The sequence below is a fragment of the Quercus lobata genome, chromosome 5 (genome assembly GCF_001633185.2).
Source record: "Quercus lobata isolate SW786 chromosome 5, ValleyOak3.0 Primary Assembly, whole genome shotgun sequence".
NCBI classification, from domain to species: domain Eukaryota; kingdom Viridiplantae; phylum Streptophyta; class Magnoliopsida; order Fagales; family Fagaceae; genus Quercus; species Quercus lobata.
In genome coordinates, this window is record NC_044908.1 from 16928629 (window position 1) to 16947260 (window position 18632).

The 18632-nt window shown below is 34.3% G+C and overlaps 3 protein-coding genes across 3 annotated transcripts; all 3 read right to left on the reverse strand.

Moving 5' to 3' along the window:
* Positions 1-279: 279 nt before the first annotated feature.
* LOC115993105 lies at positions 280-4172 on the reverse strand. The gene is made up of 5 exons (XM_031117386.1): positions 2199-4172; positions 1910-2038; positions 1614-1805; positions 845-888; positions 280-695 (listed from the first exon to the last, which is right to left on the reverse strand). The coding sequence occupies exons 1-5, from the start codon at positions 4161-4163 to the stop codon at positions 362-364; spliced, it is 2664 nt and encodes an 887-aa protein (XP_030973246.1). The 5' UTR covers positions 4164-4172; the 3' UTR covers positions 280-361.
* A 4837-nt stretch (positions 4173-9009) lies between these two features.
* On the reverse strand, positions 9010-12392 carry LOC115989183. Its single transcript, XM_031112845.1, has 4 exons — positions 12358-12392; positions 9897-9938; positions 9564-9607; positions 9010-9418 (listed from the first exon to the last, which is right to left on the reverse strand). The coding sequence occupies exons 2-4, from the start codon at positions 9921-9923 to the stop codon at positions 9121-9123; spliced, it is 369 nt and encodes a 122-aa protein (XP_030968705.1). The 5' UTR covers positions 9924-9938; positions 12358-12392; the 3' UTR covers positions 9010-9120.
* A 427-nt stretch (positions 12393-12819) lies between these two features.
* Positions 12820-16759, reverse strand: LOC115989568. The gene is made up of 5 exons (XM_031113326.1): positions 14676-16759; positions 14391-14519; positions 14095-14289; positions 13508-13551; positions 12820-13367 (listed from the first exon to the last, which is right to left on the reverse strand). Exons 1-5 carry the CDS (start codon positions 16707-16709, stop codon positions 13052-13054), a joined length of 2718 nt encoding a protein of 905 aa, XP_030969186.1. The 5' UTR covers positions 16710-16759; the 3' UTR covers positions 12820-13051.
* Between the last annotated feature and the right edge of the window lie 1873 nt (positions 16760-18632).

The window sequence follows — 18632 nt, forward strand, 5'->3', positions numbered from 1 at the left end:
GATGCATATTTTGTGGGTTTACTCTTTACAGTAGAGAGAATTTTATGTTTAGCTCTCCTATTGGAGATGCTCTAAAGCATATAAAGCGCCAAAAAAAAAAAAAAAAAAAAAAAAAAAAAAAATTACAACCTATTAAAGATTTCCAACCTCCATTACAAGGTTCTTTTTAATGTCAGATGCCAGTCGCATGGGAGTTAGAGAAACGAACACAGTGCAAACTAAGATTGAAAGGAGAAAATTCCAAGACTAAGATTAATCACATGCATCAAGATCCTTTGTACAAATATTGATGGTGTTTCATTCAAGACAATTTATTACTTCTAATTGGGTCTAGTCAGATTTCAAGTTCTGCTCTGGGGTACTACTCTTCAAATTTCCTTAATTTCTCATCCAATTTGACACCCTGAGCTTGATAATAATACTTCCATTTAAAGTCATCAAAGTTGATGCGTCTAAGGGACATTTTTTCCATATTTCCCGCACTGCTTCCAGCTTTATTTAGCTCAGCAAGGCGCTTTTGTTTGGCCTCATTCTCAATCTGCCTCTGATACTCCAAATGCTCTTCAAGCATTCTTTGCTCTTTCTCCTCCTCAGGTGTAAGTTTCCGTTCCTCTTGCTCCAATTCATCAGTGGTTACAGGACCAACAATCTCAGGATAAGTAGGATCATTTCCATCATGCGCAGCTGGAGAAGAACTGAGGCACAGCACATGTGAAAACACATTGAAATTTATTTAAGCCTAAGGGAGTGGGAGCACATACGGCCACAAATTTACATTTGTTTTAATTAATGCAAAAGTTGAAGTATGAACCAAAAAAAAAAAAAAACAAAAACAAAAACTTACATTTGCTCCACATTTTCCTGTTGCTCCTCGCTACCTCCAGTTGCCTACAATAAGCGAATTGTATAGTTTTAGGACATTAGTTTGCATAATCGATTCTCTTTGTTTTGTGGGAACTGGCATTTCTCTGCAGATCTTATATTTTTAATTTCTTTCTTTCAATTTCAAAAAGGTTTGTGTTTTATCAACTTTAATTAAACTCGATCTTAGCTGCTTTCTTGTATTTGGATTCTTAATGTATTGGTCATATCCAATTATTGCATTCCTTAATAAAAAAAAATATATTAAATTTAGTTACATTGCTGTGCAAATGTAAAGTTTATATCCAATTAATAGCTGCTGTGTTAATCTATTTCAGTATGAGCGTGTGCTCAATGTGCGCTGTATGTCATATGTATTAGATTGCTCAATTTATTGTACGTCATTCATAGTTCAGATCCTTATATACTTCTGTTCTACTAAACTTGATCCACTTTTTCCTAACTTGGCTACCCCAGAAATACCCATTTCATTTACACTATCTTTTTGGTTTTGTTTCACCTTTTAACTCTATCTCCTCCATATCCAAAGTCTGTTAGCATCCAATTCAACTACATTTGTCCAATTTTTTCCTTCTTATTTTAATATTTAACATGTTTAGATGCTCTTATTTTCCCACTTTTTGTTCCTGCCCCTTCTGCATTTTTTTTTTCTGGAGAATTTATACATGTGTAGCTTTAGACAACTGTAACTACCATAAAAAAGAAACAAAACAATAACCATTATACAAGACCTTTAATTCCTTGGGCCTTCTTTTATCCTTTTTCTTCTTTTTATCCTTTGATTTTCTCTGTCCTTGTCTTGCATTACCACCTCCTTTGTCAGTCTTTTTCTTGTCATCAAGTTCAAATTCTGATAAGAATGCTTCTTCAACAGCCTCATACTTCTTTTTTGCATCTTTGTTGGCCGGATCTTCCAGTCGTACCTGCAAAAGGGGAATAGTACACCGAAAGCATCAAATCATAGACGGGTAGGAAGGTAACTACATGAAAACCTTCAACAAAACAGCACAGAGAATTCAACACAAACCCGCATGAATGACTTCAGCAGGGGCACCAAAATTGATCGGTAATCACAAGCAGTTACCGTATCAATTTTCTTAGCTGTCTGCTGCATAGCAATAGTAGTTGTCCTGATTATAGCATCACATTTGCAAATCTGCAACAACAAACATACTGAGATTCAATCAACCTGTGGAATATAGCAGTTCATCAAGCAACATCTTTAATATTTCTCACCCCACTACACTGAGAGACATTCGATTTCACATCAAACAATTTGAAAATTTGACATGTTCATAAATTTGGCTATACCATACCTTTGCTGCCGTCTCACCAATCAGCCTTTTAATCTCCAATTTTATTTCATTGTCCACATGATGTCCTACCAAAATTTTCCATATGATATCTGACTCAAAATTCTCATCATTTGTGTTCTTAATCTGTCTCTCCCGCTTTGATAAGAGAGGCTCATAACTCAATGGTTCATTCCCAAACTCTTCCCTTCTCTTATCTTCTTCAGCACATATACTATCCAAATTCTGACATTCCTTAAAGTCTCTCAAGCACTCTATTTTTTTCTCACAAATATTCTGCATCTGGTGAAATTCAGCCTCGTAGATCTTGAAAAACTCTTTCCCTTGACTTCTACAAGTTTCTATCAAATTTTTCCACTGCTTCAATTGCTCCCCAATATTAGTACCTCCCTTCAATAACCAATCCACAATAGCATCTTTATGTTCATCATCATTTAGTTCGATTTCATCAACAGCACTAGAAGTAACAGCAGCTCCATCATTTGGCACAACAAGCTGTCCACTCAACATTCTCTTGTCAAATTCAACAAAAGAGAAGTCCTCATTAAAAACAAGCTTCTCACATGGCTCACCTCTAACCTCATCATTCACAAGACTCTTGCAGAGCCCGTGTAACCCACAAATATTGCCAAGATTATCCAAAAACTCAAACACACGATTAAGCTCTGAGATGTCAAGAAAGCACGCCGAGAGCAGAGTGCGGTTCATACAATGTTCCTTAAGCAACTGTTCTGGGATTCGCTTCTTCAGCATATCCATTATCACGAACATTAACCCTTGAAGATGGCTCCGAACGAAACATCTAATGCTCAAGAACTGGTCTAATAGTGCTCGGATTTTATTAATGATCGCTTCACGTTCTATATCGATGCAATAAGGCCATTTTTGTTTCAAGAAAACTTCATCTTCACCCTCTTTTCTTGACAAATCTTCCATCATTTTCACAGCGGCGACCACATCCACGGGTCTCCATTTTATTGATTTAACGGAGTCATGGATTGAATCAGATACAATTTTCGGCTCTACAGACCGTAACTCATCAGATAAAGTCCCTAAATGCGCACTCTTCAGATGCTCTGCATTCAATTTTACGTCAAAAAACCTCTCGCCACAACAACAACACGTCCAAAACTTCCAATTCTTTGCCGCCTTCACGTGTTCCACCGCCTGCATCACCACCGCCACAGCCTGCGGTGATTTTTTCTTATCAAAATGCAGTTTAAGGCTTTTGATTCGAATCCTCAACAAATCCTTCTTTAGCTCCATACTCATCGTGTCATTCCAGTAATCCTTGACATGGGTCGCCACAGTTTCATCGTTCAACACTTTCTTGAGGTTCTTCCTCAACGCAATAGCTCTCTCATCGATCTCTTCCTTTCTTCCTTGTAGTTCTTGAATTTCATTCTTTATGATTACCAAAAATTTAGTGTCAATGAAATACTTGCTTTTCAATCTGAGGAGCCTGAGTTTCATTCTGTGTAATTCACTTTGGGACTGTGTGAGCCAACTTTCGGGGTTGTTGTCCTTGTATTGGATGGCTAAACCGGTATCAGATGCTTCAATCACGGCTTCTAAGCCGGCATTGGCGTCGTTTCTGGCTAATGCCATTAGTGCGGAAGCGTGGAAGAACCAGAAGGAGAGGGAGTCTTGACATAACTGCACCGCTCGCTTAGATGAGTCGACGGATCTCTTGATATGTTCGAGCATCTCGGGGCGGTAATTGTCGATGATGGTGGCTAAATGCGAGATTTTTAAGTGGATGAAGCTGAGGGTGCCGTGTGCAAGAGCGGAGTTTGGGTGGCGGGATAGGGTGGACTTGACAAGTTTGAGGGCTTCGGTTGGGTGCCCATTGTAAAGTTCATCAATGGCGCCATTGACTTCTTTGGTGATGGTGAGTGATCGATCATCAACATCAGACGGTGGAGGGTGAGAAGGAGAGGCAGTTGCATTGCGTTTCTTGCTTCTCATTTTGGAGGGAAAAAGAGAATAGTGAGAATGGTTTGAATGTAAATGGAAAATAAGGAATTAATAACTAATAAGCAATCACAAAATGGGCCTCATGCACTCACATTTGTCTCCACAATGTCAAGGAAAATAGGTGCCCGTTGGTTACATGTGTTTAAACATTTGTTTTTAGTTTTTAAATAACATTACACATATTTTCATATATTTTTCACTCACACATACTTTCATAAAATATAAACAACGTTATTAGAAAAATGTTATTGAACGGTTAGTAGATGTCTTTAGCCATTAAGGAATATTAATCATCATTGATTCAATAGATTTATAACATTTTTTTTTTCAAACATTTTAATGTTCTAATTGGATTGAGTTCTTATCGATCATTTGATTGAATATCTTGGAAGGCTTTTTAAAATTGATAAAAATAATACATAGTTTTTTCTATTTTTAAACATTAATTATTATAAAATTTTGGGTTATTATTATTATTATTTTTATAATAGGGATGGGGTCTTTTTATAAATGTGGTAGGACCATTTTGTAATGAGTTCTAAGAGAATTAGTACCCGACATGCTATATGCCATATGTTGCCTTATTTTACCATCCAAGCACAAAAAATGTCATTACCCAGTCTTCTACTCCTAAAATAATTTGCAATTATGCTATAGTACCATTGTAAATTTACAATGGTACTGTAGCAATGTTCTAAAACCGAATAATATTTTTTTATTCTCACCTACAAATATTTGCCTCTTTCTTTCTCTTTATTGTCTCATCTTCTCTTTCTCTTGACAAAACATAGCTTCTTGGTCTCACATCTCTCTTATGGTGGTTCATTATTTTTTGGTGTGGTCGTGGGTCCAGCGTTATCTGGTGGTTCGGCGGCGTGGTCTTGGTGGTGTGGGTTGCTTTTTGATTTGCTTTTAGTGGGTTTTTGTTTTGGATTGTTCTGGGTTGTTGATGGGTTGATCGGTGGTTGATTGGGTGGGTAGAGATCGGCGTGGTCGAGATTGGTGTGGGTTTTGATCGAGTGGTTCATGCAACGGTGGAGATCGGCGTGGGTCATGGCGAGGTCGTGCACAAGGTTGTCAGACCCAAACCAGACCGGGTGGTCCAACTGGTTAACTAAAAATCGGACTGAAATCTAGCTTTTTAGACATAGAGAACCATATTTTTTTTAAAATTCTATGAACCCTTTAACACCACAGTGCACCGGTTCTGCATGAACTGGGTGGTCCAACTGCGATTCAAGCATGTTTGTTAATTAAGAAAAATCAGAGAAGTGCGCTTACCATGTTTAGAACCTAGGCATGGTTAGAGTTGGAGCTAGAGTCTAACCACTCAGCTAAGCTTGCAAGTTGATGCTCAACAATTTTATTTTTTTTAAAAAAAATACTTGAAGTAAACTTAACACAATTTTATTTTATTTTTTTTAATAAAGACAACTTAACACAATTCTATTCTACTGAATTAAATTATCCATCTCTTAAAAGGAATAAAAAAAAATTATAATTAAAATCCTTCAAAGATATTCAACTTTACTTTAAAAATTAATCATAAATTTTAATGTTTTCATGGTTATTATTTTATTTTATTAACTTTCTTATTTAATTTGTGAATATATGCTTGAAAATCATTAAATTTCCCTCACATATATAGATATATTAGTCAATTTTGCTAGTTTTATAAATTTAATATCTATATTTGGGCTTTAATTAATTATTAAAGTAATTATGACATCATCGCGGTTCGACCTTAGTCAAACCTTGGTCTGACCTTAAAAACCTTGAACCTCTCCCTCTACCAGTTCTTTGAACGGTCCAGGTCTAAAAATTATGGTTGTGCGTGGTTGAGATGAGCATGGTCATGGCGTGGCGAGATCGGGTGGGCCATGGCAAAGGTGAATGGGTTTTGATTGTGCATGGGTTCCAATGGGAGTTTGAGGTGGATTCTGATTCTAATGGGGTTTTGATTTTAATTTTTTGCTATAAATTTTGGGTGGGTTTTGATTTTTTGCTATGGATTTCTGATGTATTGGATTCCAATTTTGGATTCCGCTTTGTTAGACATTGGTTTGATTTTGGACTCCGCTTGGTTGGACTTTGGATTTTGGATTCATATTTGTTGGTTTGGGTTGGTGTGGTGGTGATTGTGGTGGATGGTGTTTGGTCACTATGGGTTTGTTATTGTTATGTTCATCTTTGCTTACTGTGTTGGTTTGATTTGAAATGATTCTTGGTAGTGGGTCGTGTGACTATGTTGCTCAACAAAGTTGGGTGGTGTGACTGGGAAGCTGAACGGTAGTGGTGGTGGTGGGTGGTTGAGAGAGAGAGAGAGAGAAACAGAGATTAGAGAGAGAAGTGAGAATATTTGTTATATTATTTTAATGTGTAGTATGCTAAAATAAAAGTTAGGATGTTAAATGTGTTGGAAAAGGGTATGGTATATATGATAAAGTAGCTTTTGAGATGGTAAAATGGATTTTTTTGTAGAAATCGGATGTGAATGCTCTAAAGCCTAGGTCTTTAGCCAGCCTATGTGTCTATCAAAATAATAAGAAGCAATGTATTATTAGGATTTAATAGGACACTTGAAAAGGATATGAGCACTACATAATTAGCCCAAAAAACAAAATCCATCAAATAGAAAGAGAGATTCTTTCTTTTTATGGGAAGAACCGTCTTTTCGTTAATAGCCAATAAAAACAATACAACACCCGAAATTTAAAGAGAAAAACTTGTGGCTATTAAGTAGTGATTTGTGGCAGTTTTTTTTTTTTTTAATTTTTTTTTATAAATAATTTTGGTCCATTTTGGTTTACATTGATCAATTTTGGTCAAGTTTAGGCTATTTTTGGTCTTGGGTAATGTTTTAGAATTCCTAAGAATGTTTAAAGACTCCATAAGAATCTCATGTATGATTGCAAATTGCATAAAGGAATATGATGCTTGAGGGTATCTAGATTCATATTCAACCTCAATTTTGTAGTAACATGAATTACTTTCGAAACAGGTGGGTATTTATATTTCTATGCTCAGAAAAAGTTGCATTTTATTTTTAAACCATTTACAAAGTCGAAATAAATAATTAAAAAAAAAAATTGTCCTTATCTCTTTTTAGCAATATGATTAAGAATTAGTTTATATGTGTGTGTATGTAGTGTTTCTCTTTTTTAGAATCTCCTATTTGGTATTAAGTTAGATGCTAAAAGAAAAGAAATTATTTTTATTAACAAAGATGATGTTGTGCTTGCCATGAAGAACAAGAATTTAAAAAAATTATTTATGTATTATACATGTCATTAAAGAATGTTAGAATTTAATTTTAGTGAATTTTCCATGATTTATAGTTATATATATATTATTTATGAGAAGATTGAAAAAAAAGACTAGATATTGTGTTTACAAATCTAATTTGATATTGTGTTTATAAGAATGTCATATTTTTTAGATTCTTAGTAGATTCCGAACTAAACCAAACTTTGGAATGTTTATATTCTCAAGCATCTAGATTACTAGGCATCATATTTTGAGGAATTTGGATGCAAATTTATGTAGATTCCGCCAAACCAAAGGTCCCTTTGATTTTTTCCTCTTTTTATTACTCTCACTTACTCTCTTTCATGTTAATGAGAGTTTATATTTGTAGGTTAAAAATAAGAGAAAGTCTAAAAACACAATAAGCCTTGTCTTGTGTAGTTAACGTGTGTACAACATTGGACGCGTATTTCTTAAACTTTCTTTTATCATCTCTTCTGCTCATTTTTGGAGGGAAATTGAGAGAATAGAGGGAAAAAAATGTTTTTAATTCAGTACCGGTGAATATTTTTTCTCTAAATTTAGTTTCTAATTTTTTAATTAAAAACATTCTGCATCATTAAAAAAAATGTCAAGTCATTGTTCCGTTAGCCACGTAAGTAACACCATTAACAATAGTTAGTAAAAGAACTAATACAACTCAGTTTTAAAACTTAAGGGACTAATTGTACTCGCTTCAAACTTAAGAGATCAATTATGCACACAAGGTAAACTTGAAGGATCAATAGTGTAGTTTCGCCAAAATAAAAAGACCCTTTTAGGTCCATTTCGGTCTACAATGGTCCATTTGGTCCATTTTAGTCAATTCAGTTCACTTTAGTCTATTTTGATTCCATTTGGTCCATTCAGTCTATTCCAGTCCAGTTCAGTCGACCTCGGTTTATTTGGTCTATTTAGTTCACTTCGGTCCACTTTGGTACATTTAGTCCACTTTAGTCCATTTTGATCTATTGCGGTCCATTCAGTCCACTTTAGTATATTTAAAAAAATAGTAGGAACTAATTGTCATACAAAAATTTGCAGATGACCAAACATAGTTGTCAAAAAAGTATTTAAATTTAAAACTAACCTTGTTACATTGGAAAATTATAACTAGACTATGATTTTCTAAAGATTTTTTTAAAAATATATTTTTCTACAACATTATTGATTAATCAATTATCATATGACATATCAACCAGTATTTGGTTTAGTTCGGTCACTTGTTTTGGCTATTAGGAAATAAAATTTAGTTGTTTCCATCGTTTGAGAAGGCTATTTATTGCAAGAATGTAAGCCTGAGAATTTTTCATGCCAAGATTACTATGATATGTTTTATAGCACACAAGCTGGTAGATTAAGGTGTACCAGTAGTAATACCAAGTCATTCATTGATTGAGCTAGGATAAACTGTGTTCTTAATTTTGGGATGGCTATTGGTAGATTGGCAGATGAAGTAGGGATATTGAAGGGGTTGTGTACGTGGTGGCAGCTACGAACTCATTGTTTGGAAAGTCTATTTTATCATTTCCAGCTAAGATTAATCACATGCATTAAAATCCTTTCTACAAATATTGATGGTGTTTCATTCAAGACAATTTATTACTTCTAATTGGGTCTAGTCTGATTCAAGTTCTCTGGGGTGCTACTCTTCAAATTTGCTTCATTTCTCTTCCGATTTGGCACCCTGAGCTTGATGAAAATATTTCCAGTTAAAGTTATCAAAGCTGATGTGACGAAGGGACGTTTGTTCCATATTTCCTTCACTGCTTCCAGCTTTATTTAGCTCAGCAAGGCGCTTTTGTTCGGCCTTATTTTCAATCTGCCTCTGATACTCCAAAGGCTCTTTCTCCTCCTCAGGCCTAAGTTTCTGTTTTTCTTGTCCCAGTTCATCAGTGATTACAGGGCCAACAATCTCTGGATTAGGAGGATTATCTCCGCCATGTTCAGCTGGAAGGGAACTGAAGCACAAAACAGGTGAAAAATCATTGTAGCTTTATTTAAGTCTAGGTATTGGGGGCACATATGGCCAAAAAATTGACAGATTTTCGCATATTTTAGTCAATGGAAATGTTTAAGTAGGAACAAAAACAATTAATGACTTACATTTGCTCCGCATTTTCCTGTCGCTCTTTGCTACTTCCGGTTGCCTACAATAAGCAATAATTGAAATACCTTAATAGAAAAATAGAATGTAATTAAAAAAAAAAAAAAAAAAAGATAGTTCTTCTCACATAAATCTCTTAATTTAATTAATGGTAATTGAATTTCTTGTATGTAAAACCAAAAAAAAAAAAAATCCATAAATTAAAAGTTATAGACCTGCTAGGCTACCACAATCAAGGTAATATAAAAAATAATTAAATAAATGTACATCAAGATAAAGAGGAAGCGAAAATTATATTGCAATGTAAATGTAAAAATTTACATATTAATTACCTGATGTACGCATTTTAATGTTGCCATAAATGAGAAAATAATCTGCACAATCAATTAAGAACACTTTAATAAATTATATAAAAAATTAAGATGAATTGAATTATCTAAAAAAAATTAAAAACCATAGAATTCAGGTAATAATTCAACTACCTTAATAGTAAAATGGAAACACAATTAAAAAAAAAAAAAACTACTTCTTCTCACCGAAAAGCTGAAATTTTCCTTATGTAGTACTTCACCTAATTTTAGTATTTTTATTGATTGAAATAGAGTGGTAGTTGAGTTTTATTTCAACTCAATTTCTATTAGATTCAAACTTAGATGCTTATTTAATTCTAATCTATGTTTTCTTATGTGGATTATCATAACAAAAAAGTTGTTTTTGTTTGTGATACAAAGATGTTTAAAAAAACTTCAATCTTATTTGATTTGCACTCCTAAAAAGTTGTTAAGGATAAAAAGAGTGATGGTATCAAAAAATTATTTATAAAATGATTAGATGAAGAATTTGAATTGCAATCAAATTAATATTTTTATTTCCTTAAAAATAATAAGAGAAGAAGATAAGAACAAAAATAATATTTATTTATTTAAAATCTGTCTCTATATAGATAGAGAGAGGGATGTATATATATATATATATATATATATATATATAGCCTTTGAATGACTATTAAATTATCGTTCAAGGTGTCCTTCTTATGCTCAAGTTTAAAGTAATTGATGTCAGATCTACGCATATTGTACATAGTTTATTCACAGACGAGTAAGGCAATAACATATTATATATAGCAAGCTCATTGTACCTCTCTTGATGAAAAATAAAAAGTTAAATGAAATAAAAGAAAGAAGAAGAAGAACTTCGATGCCTAGGAGTAGAGTCAGAAATTTTTGTTTGGAAGGTCAAGTTGTGATACTAATATATTTATCAAGACAACCTCTCACACGTATGTACACACATTTTTGTTTTTTTTTTATTATATACACACATATACACACTTTTTTTTTCCCGATAATTTATATATATGCACACTCCAAAAAATTTTATGTTTGATGGTGATCTTTCATAAAATAAAATTTATTTTTACCTTTTTTTTATAGTGAAATTATTAAAAAGTTTCATTTTCAATACAAGTTATCAAATTTTACACTAAAGTAAGAAAAAAAAATTATAATTGAACTAATGAAATTTCTAAAAACATGAATGATCCAAAATTGGAGAAATAAGTTATGCTCCAAACATATTTGAATTTTGCTCTAACCTATTATGTGGCATTTAAAGAGACATTTTATGTGTAGTTTTGACAAGATTTTTTTATGAGTTAATGACTTGACACCGCAACATAACAAGTTAAAAAAGATATATCCAAATATGTTTGGTACCAAACTAGTAGGAGTCTCGTGCTTGCACGGTTTTGGTCATAAATTTTTCTATATAGTAATTTTTTGAGAAACAATAACTAAACGAATCATTATTCCTTAATTTTAGTATTCTCATATATATACACACACATATAACCAAATGAATGATTATTGTTATAATAACTTGTAATGAACTGCTTCTAAAATGCTTAATTCTATATATTATTCATTTTATTTTATATCTCTAATTAAAATGATTAGTAAAATTAAGGTTCCTATTTTTATATATATTTATAATACCATAGAATTACAATTGAAAACAGTAAGCAAAGAGAGACTCACATTAAAATTGAACAGGAATTGAAAATAAAGCTAATAGTAAAATCCAAAAGTTAAAAATAACATTATTATGAAAAAAAGTACATGTGTTATATAAACAAACCAAAACATCAAAATAATATTAACATATAACAAAAGAAGAGATCAAAAGTAGATTAATATCTAAGCAGTAAATTAGTATCAACATAAAATTACCAAAGCAATCACCATAGCATATAAAGAGCACCAAATTTACAAATTATAAGCTATCCAAATTTGTAAGCATTTAAAAATAAATATTGTTGTCAATTTTTCTTGTTTATTAATAATTATATATACTTTTGGATCTTTATCAAATATTCTAAATTTTTAGCATTGAAATTTGCGGGGAAAAAAAAACCCTCCAAACCACTCATTGGTGCACCCGTACCCACCAATATGCCAATATGAATCAACAGAAAAATCAAAGCTGACACATTCTAAATTTGCAAGACATTGAAGTTTAAGATTCTAACTTAATGAGGAATTCAAATCCATGTGAGTTTGAATGCTTATTAAAAAAAATTGTTGCACTCTTAATAAACTATATATATAGTAGAACATATAATTTTTTTAATCAAACATGAATCATTCAGGATATTCATTGTTAGGAATGCTCAATTAAATTGATCAGATTCCATTGAAGATAACAGTACTGTGAATTTGACATACATTAAATTTCTTTTCTGACCAATAAGCAAATCAAAGAAGAAAAAAAATGAAGAGAAGGAGAAATACATACCTTACTTTATGGATTAAGGGAGCAACAATATCAATGAGAAGTATTTTTAGTGCCTAACCGAAAGTCTATAATTCAATTTTATAAATGTTAGAGGAAAGCGCCTCACAAATAAAAAAAAAATTAGAGAAAACCTTTATATAACCTGCTATGAATACTAGTCCGAAAGCAATTAGGAGATAGTGTTGCAATTGAAATAGGAAATAGATTTCCAGGACTTGCACGCCACACCAAAACAAAATCATGGCTTAGGATAAGTTAAAGCCACGACTTTCACAATATAAATTACTATTAAATAAAATTGTTTCAAACACAGATTGCTTTTGTTACACGGTGTTTATCTAAAAACTTATATTGATAAGTTTTTAGATAAACACGGTTCAAAGGACTTATCATTATCCATTGAATTGCAAGACTTTATCATTATCTTGTATCTGTCCCATTCTGTCAAAGATTCCCAACCTCCATTACAAGGTTCTCTTTAATGTCAGATGCCAGTCGCATGGGTGTTAGAAAACCGAACACAGTGCAAACTGAGATTGAAAGGAGAAAATTCCAACTAAGACTAAGATTAATCACATGCATCAAGATCTTTTGTACAAATATTGATGGTGTTTCATTCAAGACAATTTATTACTTCTAATTGGGTCTAGTCAGATTCAAGTTCTACTCTGGGGTACTACTCTTCAAATTTTCTTCATTTCTCATCCAATTTGACACCCTGAGCTTGATAAAAATACTTCCAGTTAAAGTCATCAAAGTTAATGCGCCTAAGGCACTTTTTTTCCATATTTCCTGCACTGCTTCCAGCTTTATTTAGCTCCGCAAGGCGCTCTTGTTTGGCCTCATTCTCAACGTGCCTCTGGTCCTCCAAATGCTCTTCAAGCGTTCTTTGCTCTTTCTCCTCCTCAGGCATAAGTTTCGGTTTGTCTTGCCCCAGTTCATCAGTGATTACAGGACCAAAAATCTCTGGATTAGGAGGGTTATCTCCGCCATGCTCAGCAGGAAAGGAACTGAAGCACAAAACAGGTGAAAAATCATTGTAGCTTTATTTAAGTTTAGGTAATGGGAGCACATATGGCAAAAAAATTTACAGATTTTCACATATTTAGTCAATGGAAATGTTAAAGGAGTAACAAAAACAAAGACTTACATTTGCTCCACATTTTCCTGATGCTCTTTGCTACCTCCAGTTGCCTAAAATAAACAAATTGTATATTTTTGGGACATTAGATTGCATAATAGATTCTCCAAATTTTTTGTGAACTAGGATCTCTATGCAGACTTTATATCTTTCTTTCTTTCTGAGAAATTGCAAAGTTTATATCCAATAAGCTAGCTTCTGTGATAATCTGTTTCAGTAAGTGCGAGTGTTTAATATCTTTTATATGTCATATGTATTAGATTGCTCATATATTTTTTGTTTCTTTCAGAGTTCAGATCCTTAAATACTACTATTCTAGTAAACTTGAGCCACATTTTCCTAAATTGGATACCTCTGAAATACCTCATTTACACTAACTTGGCACCTCTATATCTTAAGCCTTTGGCATCCAATTCAAGTATATTTGTCCAAAATTCGGCTATCTTATGTTAATATTTAACTTGTTAGATGCTCTTATTGTCACACATTTAGTTCCTCCCCCTTCTCCATTTTTTCTGGTGAATTTATACATGTGTAGCTTTAGACAACTGTAACAACCATACAAAATAAACAAAACAATAACTAGTATACAAGACCTGTAATTCCTTTGGCTTTCTTTTATTCTTTTTCTTCATTTTTTCCTTTGATTTTCCCTTCCCTTGTCTCGCATCACCACATCCTTTGTCAGTGGTGTTCTTCTTGTCATCAAGATCAGGTTCTGATAACAATGCTTTTGCTGCAGCCTTAGACTTCTCTTCTGCATCTTTTTTAGCCAGTTCATCCAGGCGTTCCTATAAAAGGGGAATAGTTTACCATAAACATCAGATCATAGACGGGCAAGATAACTATATGAGAACCTTCAATAAAACAGCACGGAGAATCCAACACAAACCAGAATGAATGACTTGAGCAGGGGCACCATAATTGATCGGTAGTCATAAGCAGTTACCGCTTCAATTTTCTTTCCCGTCTGCTGCATAGCAATTGTAGTTGTCCTGATTATACCATCAAATTTGTAAAGCTGCAACAATAAACATACTGAAATTCAATTATCCTACGGAACGAAACAGTTCATCAAGCAACATATCTAATATCAAACACAACACTACACCTATGGACATTGGATTTCACTTCAAGCATGAAATTTATCATGTTCATAAATTTGACTATATCATACCTTTTCATTTATCTCACTAATATGCCTCTTGATCTCTAATTTTATTTCATTGTCCTCGTGATTTTCTTCCAAAATATACCATATGATATCCGACTCAAAATTCCCATCATATGTGTTCTTAGTCTGCCTCTCCCGTTCTGACAAGAGAGACTCGTAACTCAATGGTTTGCGCCCAAACTCTTCCCTTCTTTTATCTTCTTCAACGCATATACTATCCAAATTCTGAAATACCTTAATGTATCTCAAATACAGTATTTTTTTCTCAAGAATGTTCTGCATCCGGTGAAATTCAGCCTCATAGATCTTGAAAAAATCTTTCCCTTGACTTCTACTTGTTTCTCTCAAATTTGCCCACTGCTTCAACTGCTCCCCAATATTAATATTAGTACCTCCCTTCAATAACCAATCCATAATAGCATCTTTACACTCATCATCATTTAATACGATTTCAGCATTAGCACTAGAAGTAACAGCGGCTCCATCATTCGGCACAAGAAGCTCTCCATGCAACATTCTCTTGTCAAAAACTACACAAGAGAAGTCCTCATTGAATACAATCTTCTCATGATAAGCAACACGAAACTCACCTCTAATCTTATCCTTTGCAAGACTGGAGCAGAGCCCGTATAACCCACAAATATGAGCGAGGTCGTCCAAGAACTTGAGCACACGATTAAGCTCTGAGATGTCAAGAAAGCATGCTGAAAGCAGAGTGCGGTTCATCCAATGTTCCTTAAGCAGCTGTTCCGGGATTCGCTTCTTAAGCATTTCCATTATCAAGTCCATGAACACTAAAAGATGACTTGAAACAAAAAATCTAACCCTCAAGAACAGGCGTAACCTTGCTCGAATTTCATTAATGACCTTGTCACGCCTGCTATCTTTGCAATAAGGCCATTCTTTCTGGTTCATGAAAACTGTAGACTCATTTAGGCCTTCATCTCCACGCCTGTTTCTTGACAAATCTTCCATCATTTTCTTAGCGGCGATCACGTCCACAGGTCCCCACTTTCTTGATTCAACGGTGTCATGGACTGAATCAAATTCAATTTCCGGCATGACTGATTGTGATTCATCGGAGAAAGTCCCTAAATGCACACTCTTGATATGCTCCCTATTCAATTCGACGTCAAAAAACCTCTCACTGCAACAACAACACGTCCAAAACTTCCAATTCTTCGCCACCTTCACATACTCCACTGCCTGCATAAACACTGCCATTGCCGCCGGTGAATTATTCTTAGCAAAATGCAGTTTAAGGTCTTCGATTCCAATCCTCAACAAATCCTTCTTTTGATCCATACTCATCCCGTGGTTCCAATAGGCCTTGACTCGTGTCGCCACCGTGTCAACATCAGCCGCAACTTTCTTTACGTTCTTGAGCTTTCTTTTGTTATCTGACGAGGCCAATTCTTGTGTTTTGAAGTTCTTCCTTGCCGAAACAGCTCTCAGTTCGATCTCTTCCTTTCTGTCTTGTAGTTCTTGAATCTCATTCGTTATGCTTCCCAAATATTTAGTGTCTATGAGATACACGCTTCTCAATTTGAAGAGTCTGAGGTTCTTTCTGATTAAATCAATTTCGTCCTCCCCGTGAACAATGGGGTTTTCGATGGATAAACTGGTATCACACGCTTGGATCACAGCTTCGAAGCCAGCATTGTTGTCATTGTAGGCTAATTTGACGAGTGCAATGACGTATGAGTACCAGAAGGAGAGAGAGATGGGGCATAACTCGACTGCTCGCTTGGAAGAGTTGACGGAACTCTTGGCATTTTTGAGCTTTTTGTGGTCGGGAGTGGCAGTAGAGTCGAGGCTTTTGTCGAGAAGGTAGCTGAGTGTGTTATGAGCAAGCGCGGAGTTTGGGTGGCGAGATAGGATGTCCTTGACAAGACTCAAGGCTTTGGTGGGGTTCCCATTGTAGAATTCGTTCATGGCGTGATCGACTTCTTCGGTGATGTTGGGTGATTGATCATCAACATCGGACGGTGGAGGTTGAGAGGGAGATGGGGTTGCGTTGCGTTTCATGCTGCTCATTATGGATGGAAATGGAGAATAGAGAAAAGGGTGGCTTGAATTTAATTGCCTTTATGAAGAAAAGTTGAAATGGGTGAGAAACCAAAAAAGGGAAAAAGGGAGTTAAGCAAATACAGAAATATTATTAGCCAATATATATGCCTGCCTCAATTTAAGCGTGTTGTATAACTAAGCATTTTGTTCGATTAAGCATACGGAATTATTGAGTAATACCTCAGTAAGGTAATGGTTCTTGTACTAATATAAAGTATAAACTCTAAATTTTGGACAATGGACAACCTCTTACTTCAACCATTAGTTTTTTTTTTCTACAACAATCAAGTCTTAATTAGTCCCAAAATTTTGAAGTTAACTATGTGTCCGCAATAAACTAATCAAGCTAAACCACATGTACATATTCATTTCCATTTTAGTCTATTTGGAGTCATATTTTCGGTTATTTTCTTAATTGACCCATTCATTTTTACTACTACTAACAAAACTATCTTGTCCTTCATTCTTGTAGAGTATTTCAAGATCCTATTTCATAATGAACATAGGTTCTGTGGTGCCCAAACCCAGTGGTGTTTCTTCCAAGGATGGAGAATATGGGCTCCTAATTTATTTGTTAGTGGGTCTCCTTGTGTTCCTACTCCTCAAACGCTGCCTTGACTATCACGCCCCAAACCCAAAGAGGTTCAAAGCATGAGAAATACATCCCAAAGGTATTTCTAGATTTTTCCTTTTTGGAAAACCAAACTATAGGAGATCTTTGTTTTCCTTTCATTTCCACATAATAAGAATATATAACCATAAATCTTCACATTACAGGTCAGAGCTCTATAACACATTTACAAACAATAACTAAAAATCATATGCCTCCACATAATACATAAATATATACTACAAAGCTCTTGGATTACACAAAGTCACAATCTTATCAAGAAGAAGGAATCTTAATATTAAGTCTAGGCCTACCATGCCTGAGGTTAACAAACCTCAAGTAACCAACCTCCAATCGAATTAATTAAGGTATCGTTGAACATAGCAAGAGTCTCCAAATTTAAGATAGCACTCTAATCATCACCAAGGAAGTAAGCTCCATACCTAGGGTATAGCTAAGAAATCTGAAAAATTGTTGAAGAGTGGGAAGAGCTAACGCCCAGTAAGTAGCATAATTAATGGAGGTGGGGGAAATACAAATTTCACTATAATGATCAGTTTACAAAACATGTTTTAGTTTGGAAAATTGCTAACTAAATACTGCAAAATCATTTTCAATAATAATGTAACAAGAATGATTAAATGATGAAACATAAAGTTTCTCAAAATAATACTATGAAACTATATATTATAATCTGTGAGCATCAACAATAAAATTTCCAAAGCCTTAATATTTAACATAAGGTAAATTATCACAAATATACCACACTACCACATAGACCGGTCAGGGGGTCTACCCATTCACAACTGGCATGATATTGTCCTCTCTGGTATGCAGACTCTTGGCCTCATGGATAGCAGCCTCACCCATACCCTCAAGGTTTTTCTCTCCTCCCATGGGTAGCAGAGAGAGCGTGTCAAATAGGACCTCTCTTGCATGTGGTCTCTTGGCCCCATGGGCAGCAGCCTTACCCACACACAATCAAGGAACCTCTTCCTCCCATGGACAGCAGGGAAGAACGCGTCATCCAAAGTGAAAGGGCACTGACCTAGATTTGATTCTGTTGTCACAGAGACTACTGAAACCAAATCGGGTGATCACCAAGAAATCACACATGGCATGGTGTCAAAACCACATAAAGCTCACAGGTATATATTTCCTTTCAAATACATAGTTTATAACCAGGTAGTTTCAAAAAAATCTTAAATAATCTAACTTCCACAAAGTTTGTAAGGTTTTCAACTTCATTCTTATCAAAAGATTTTCTAACAATTTCCCAC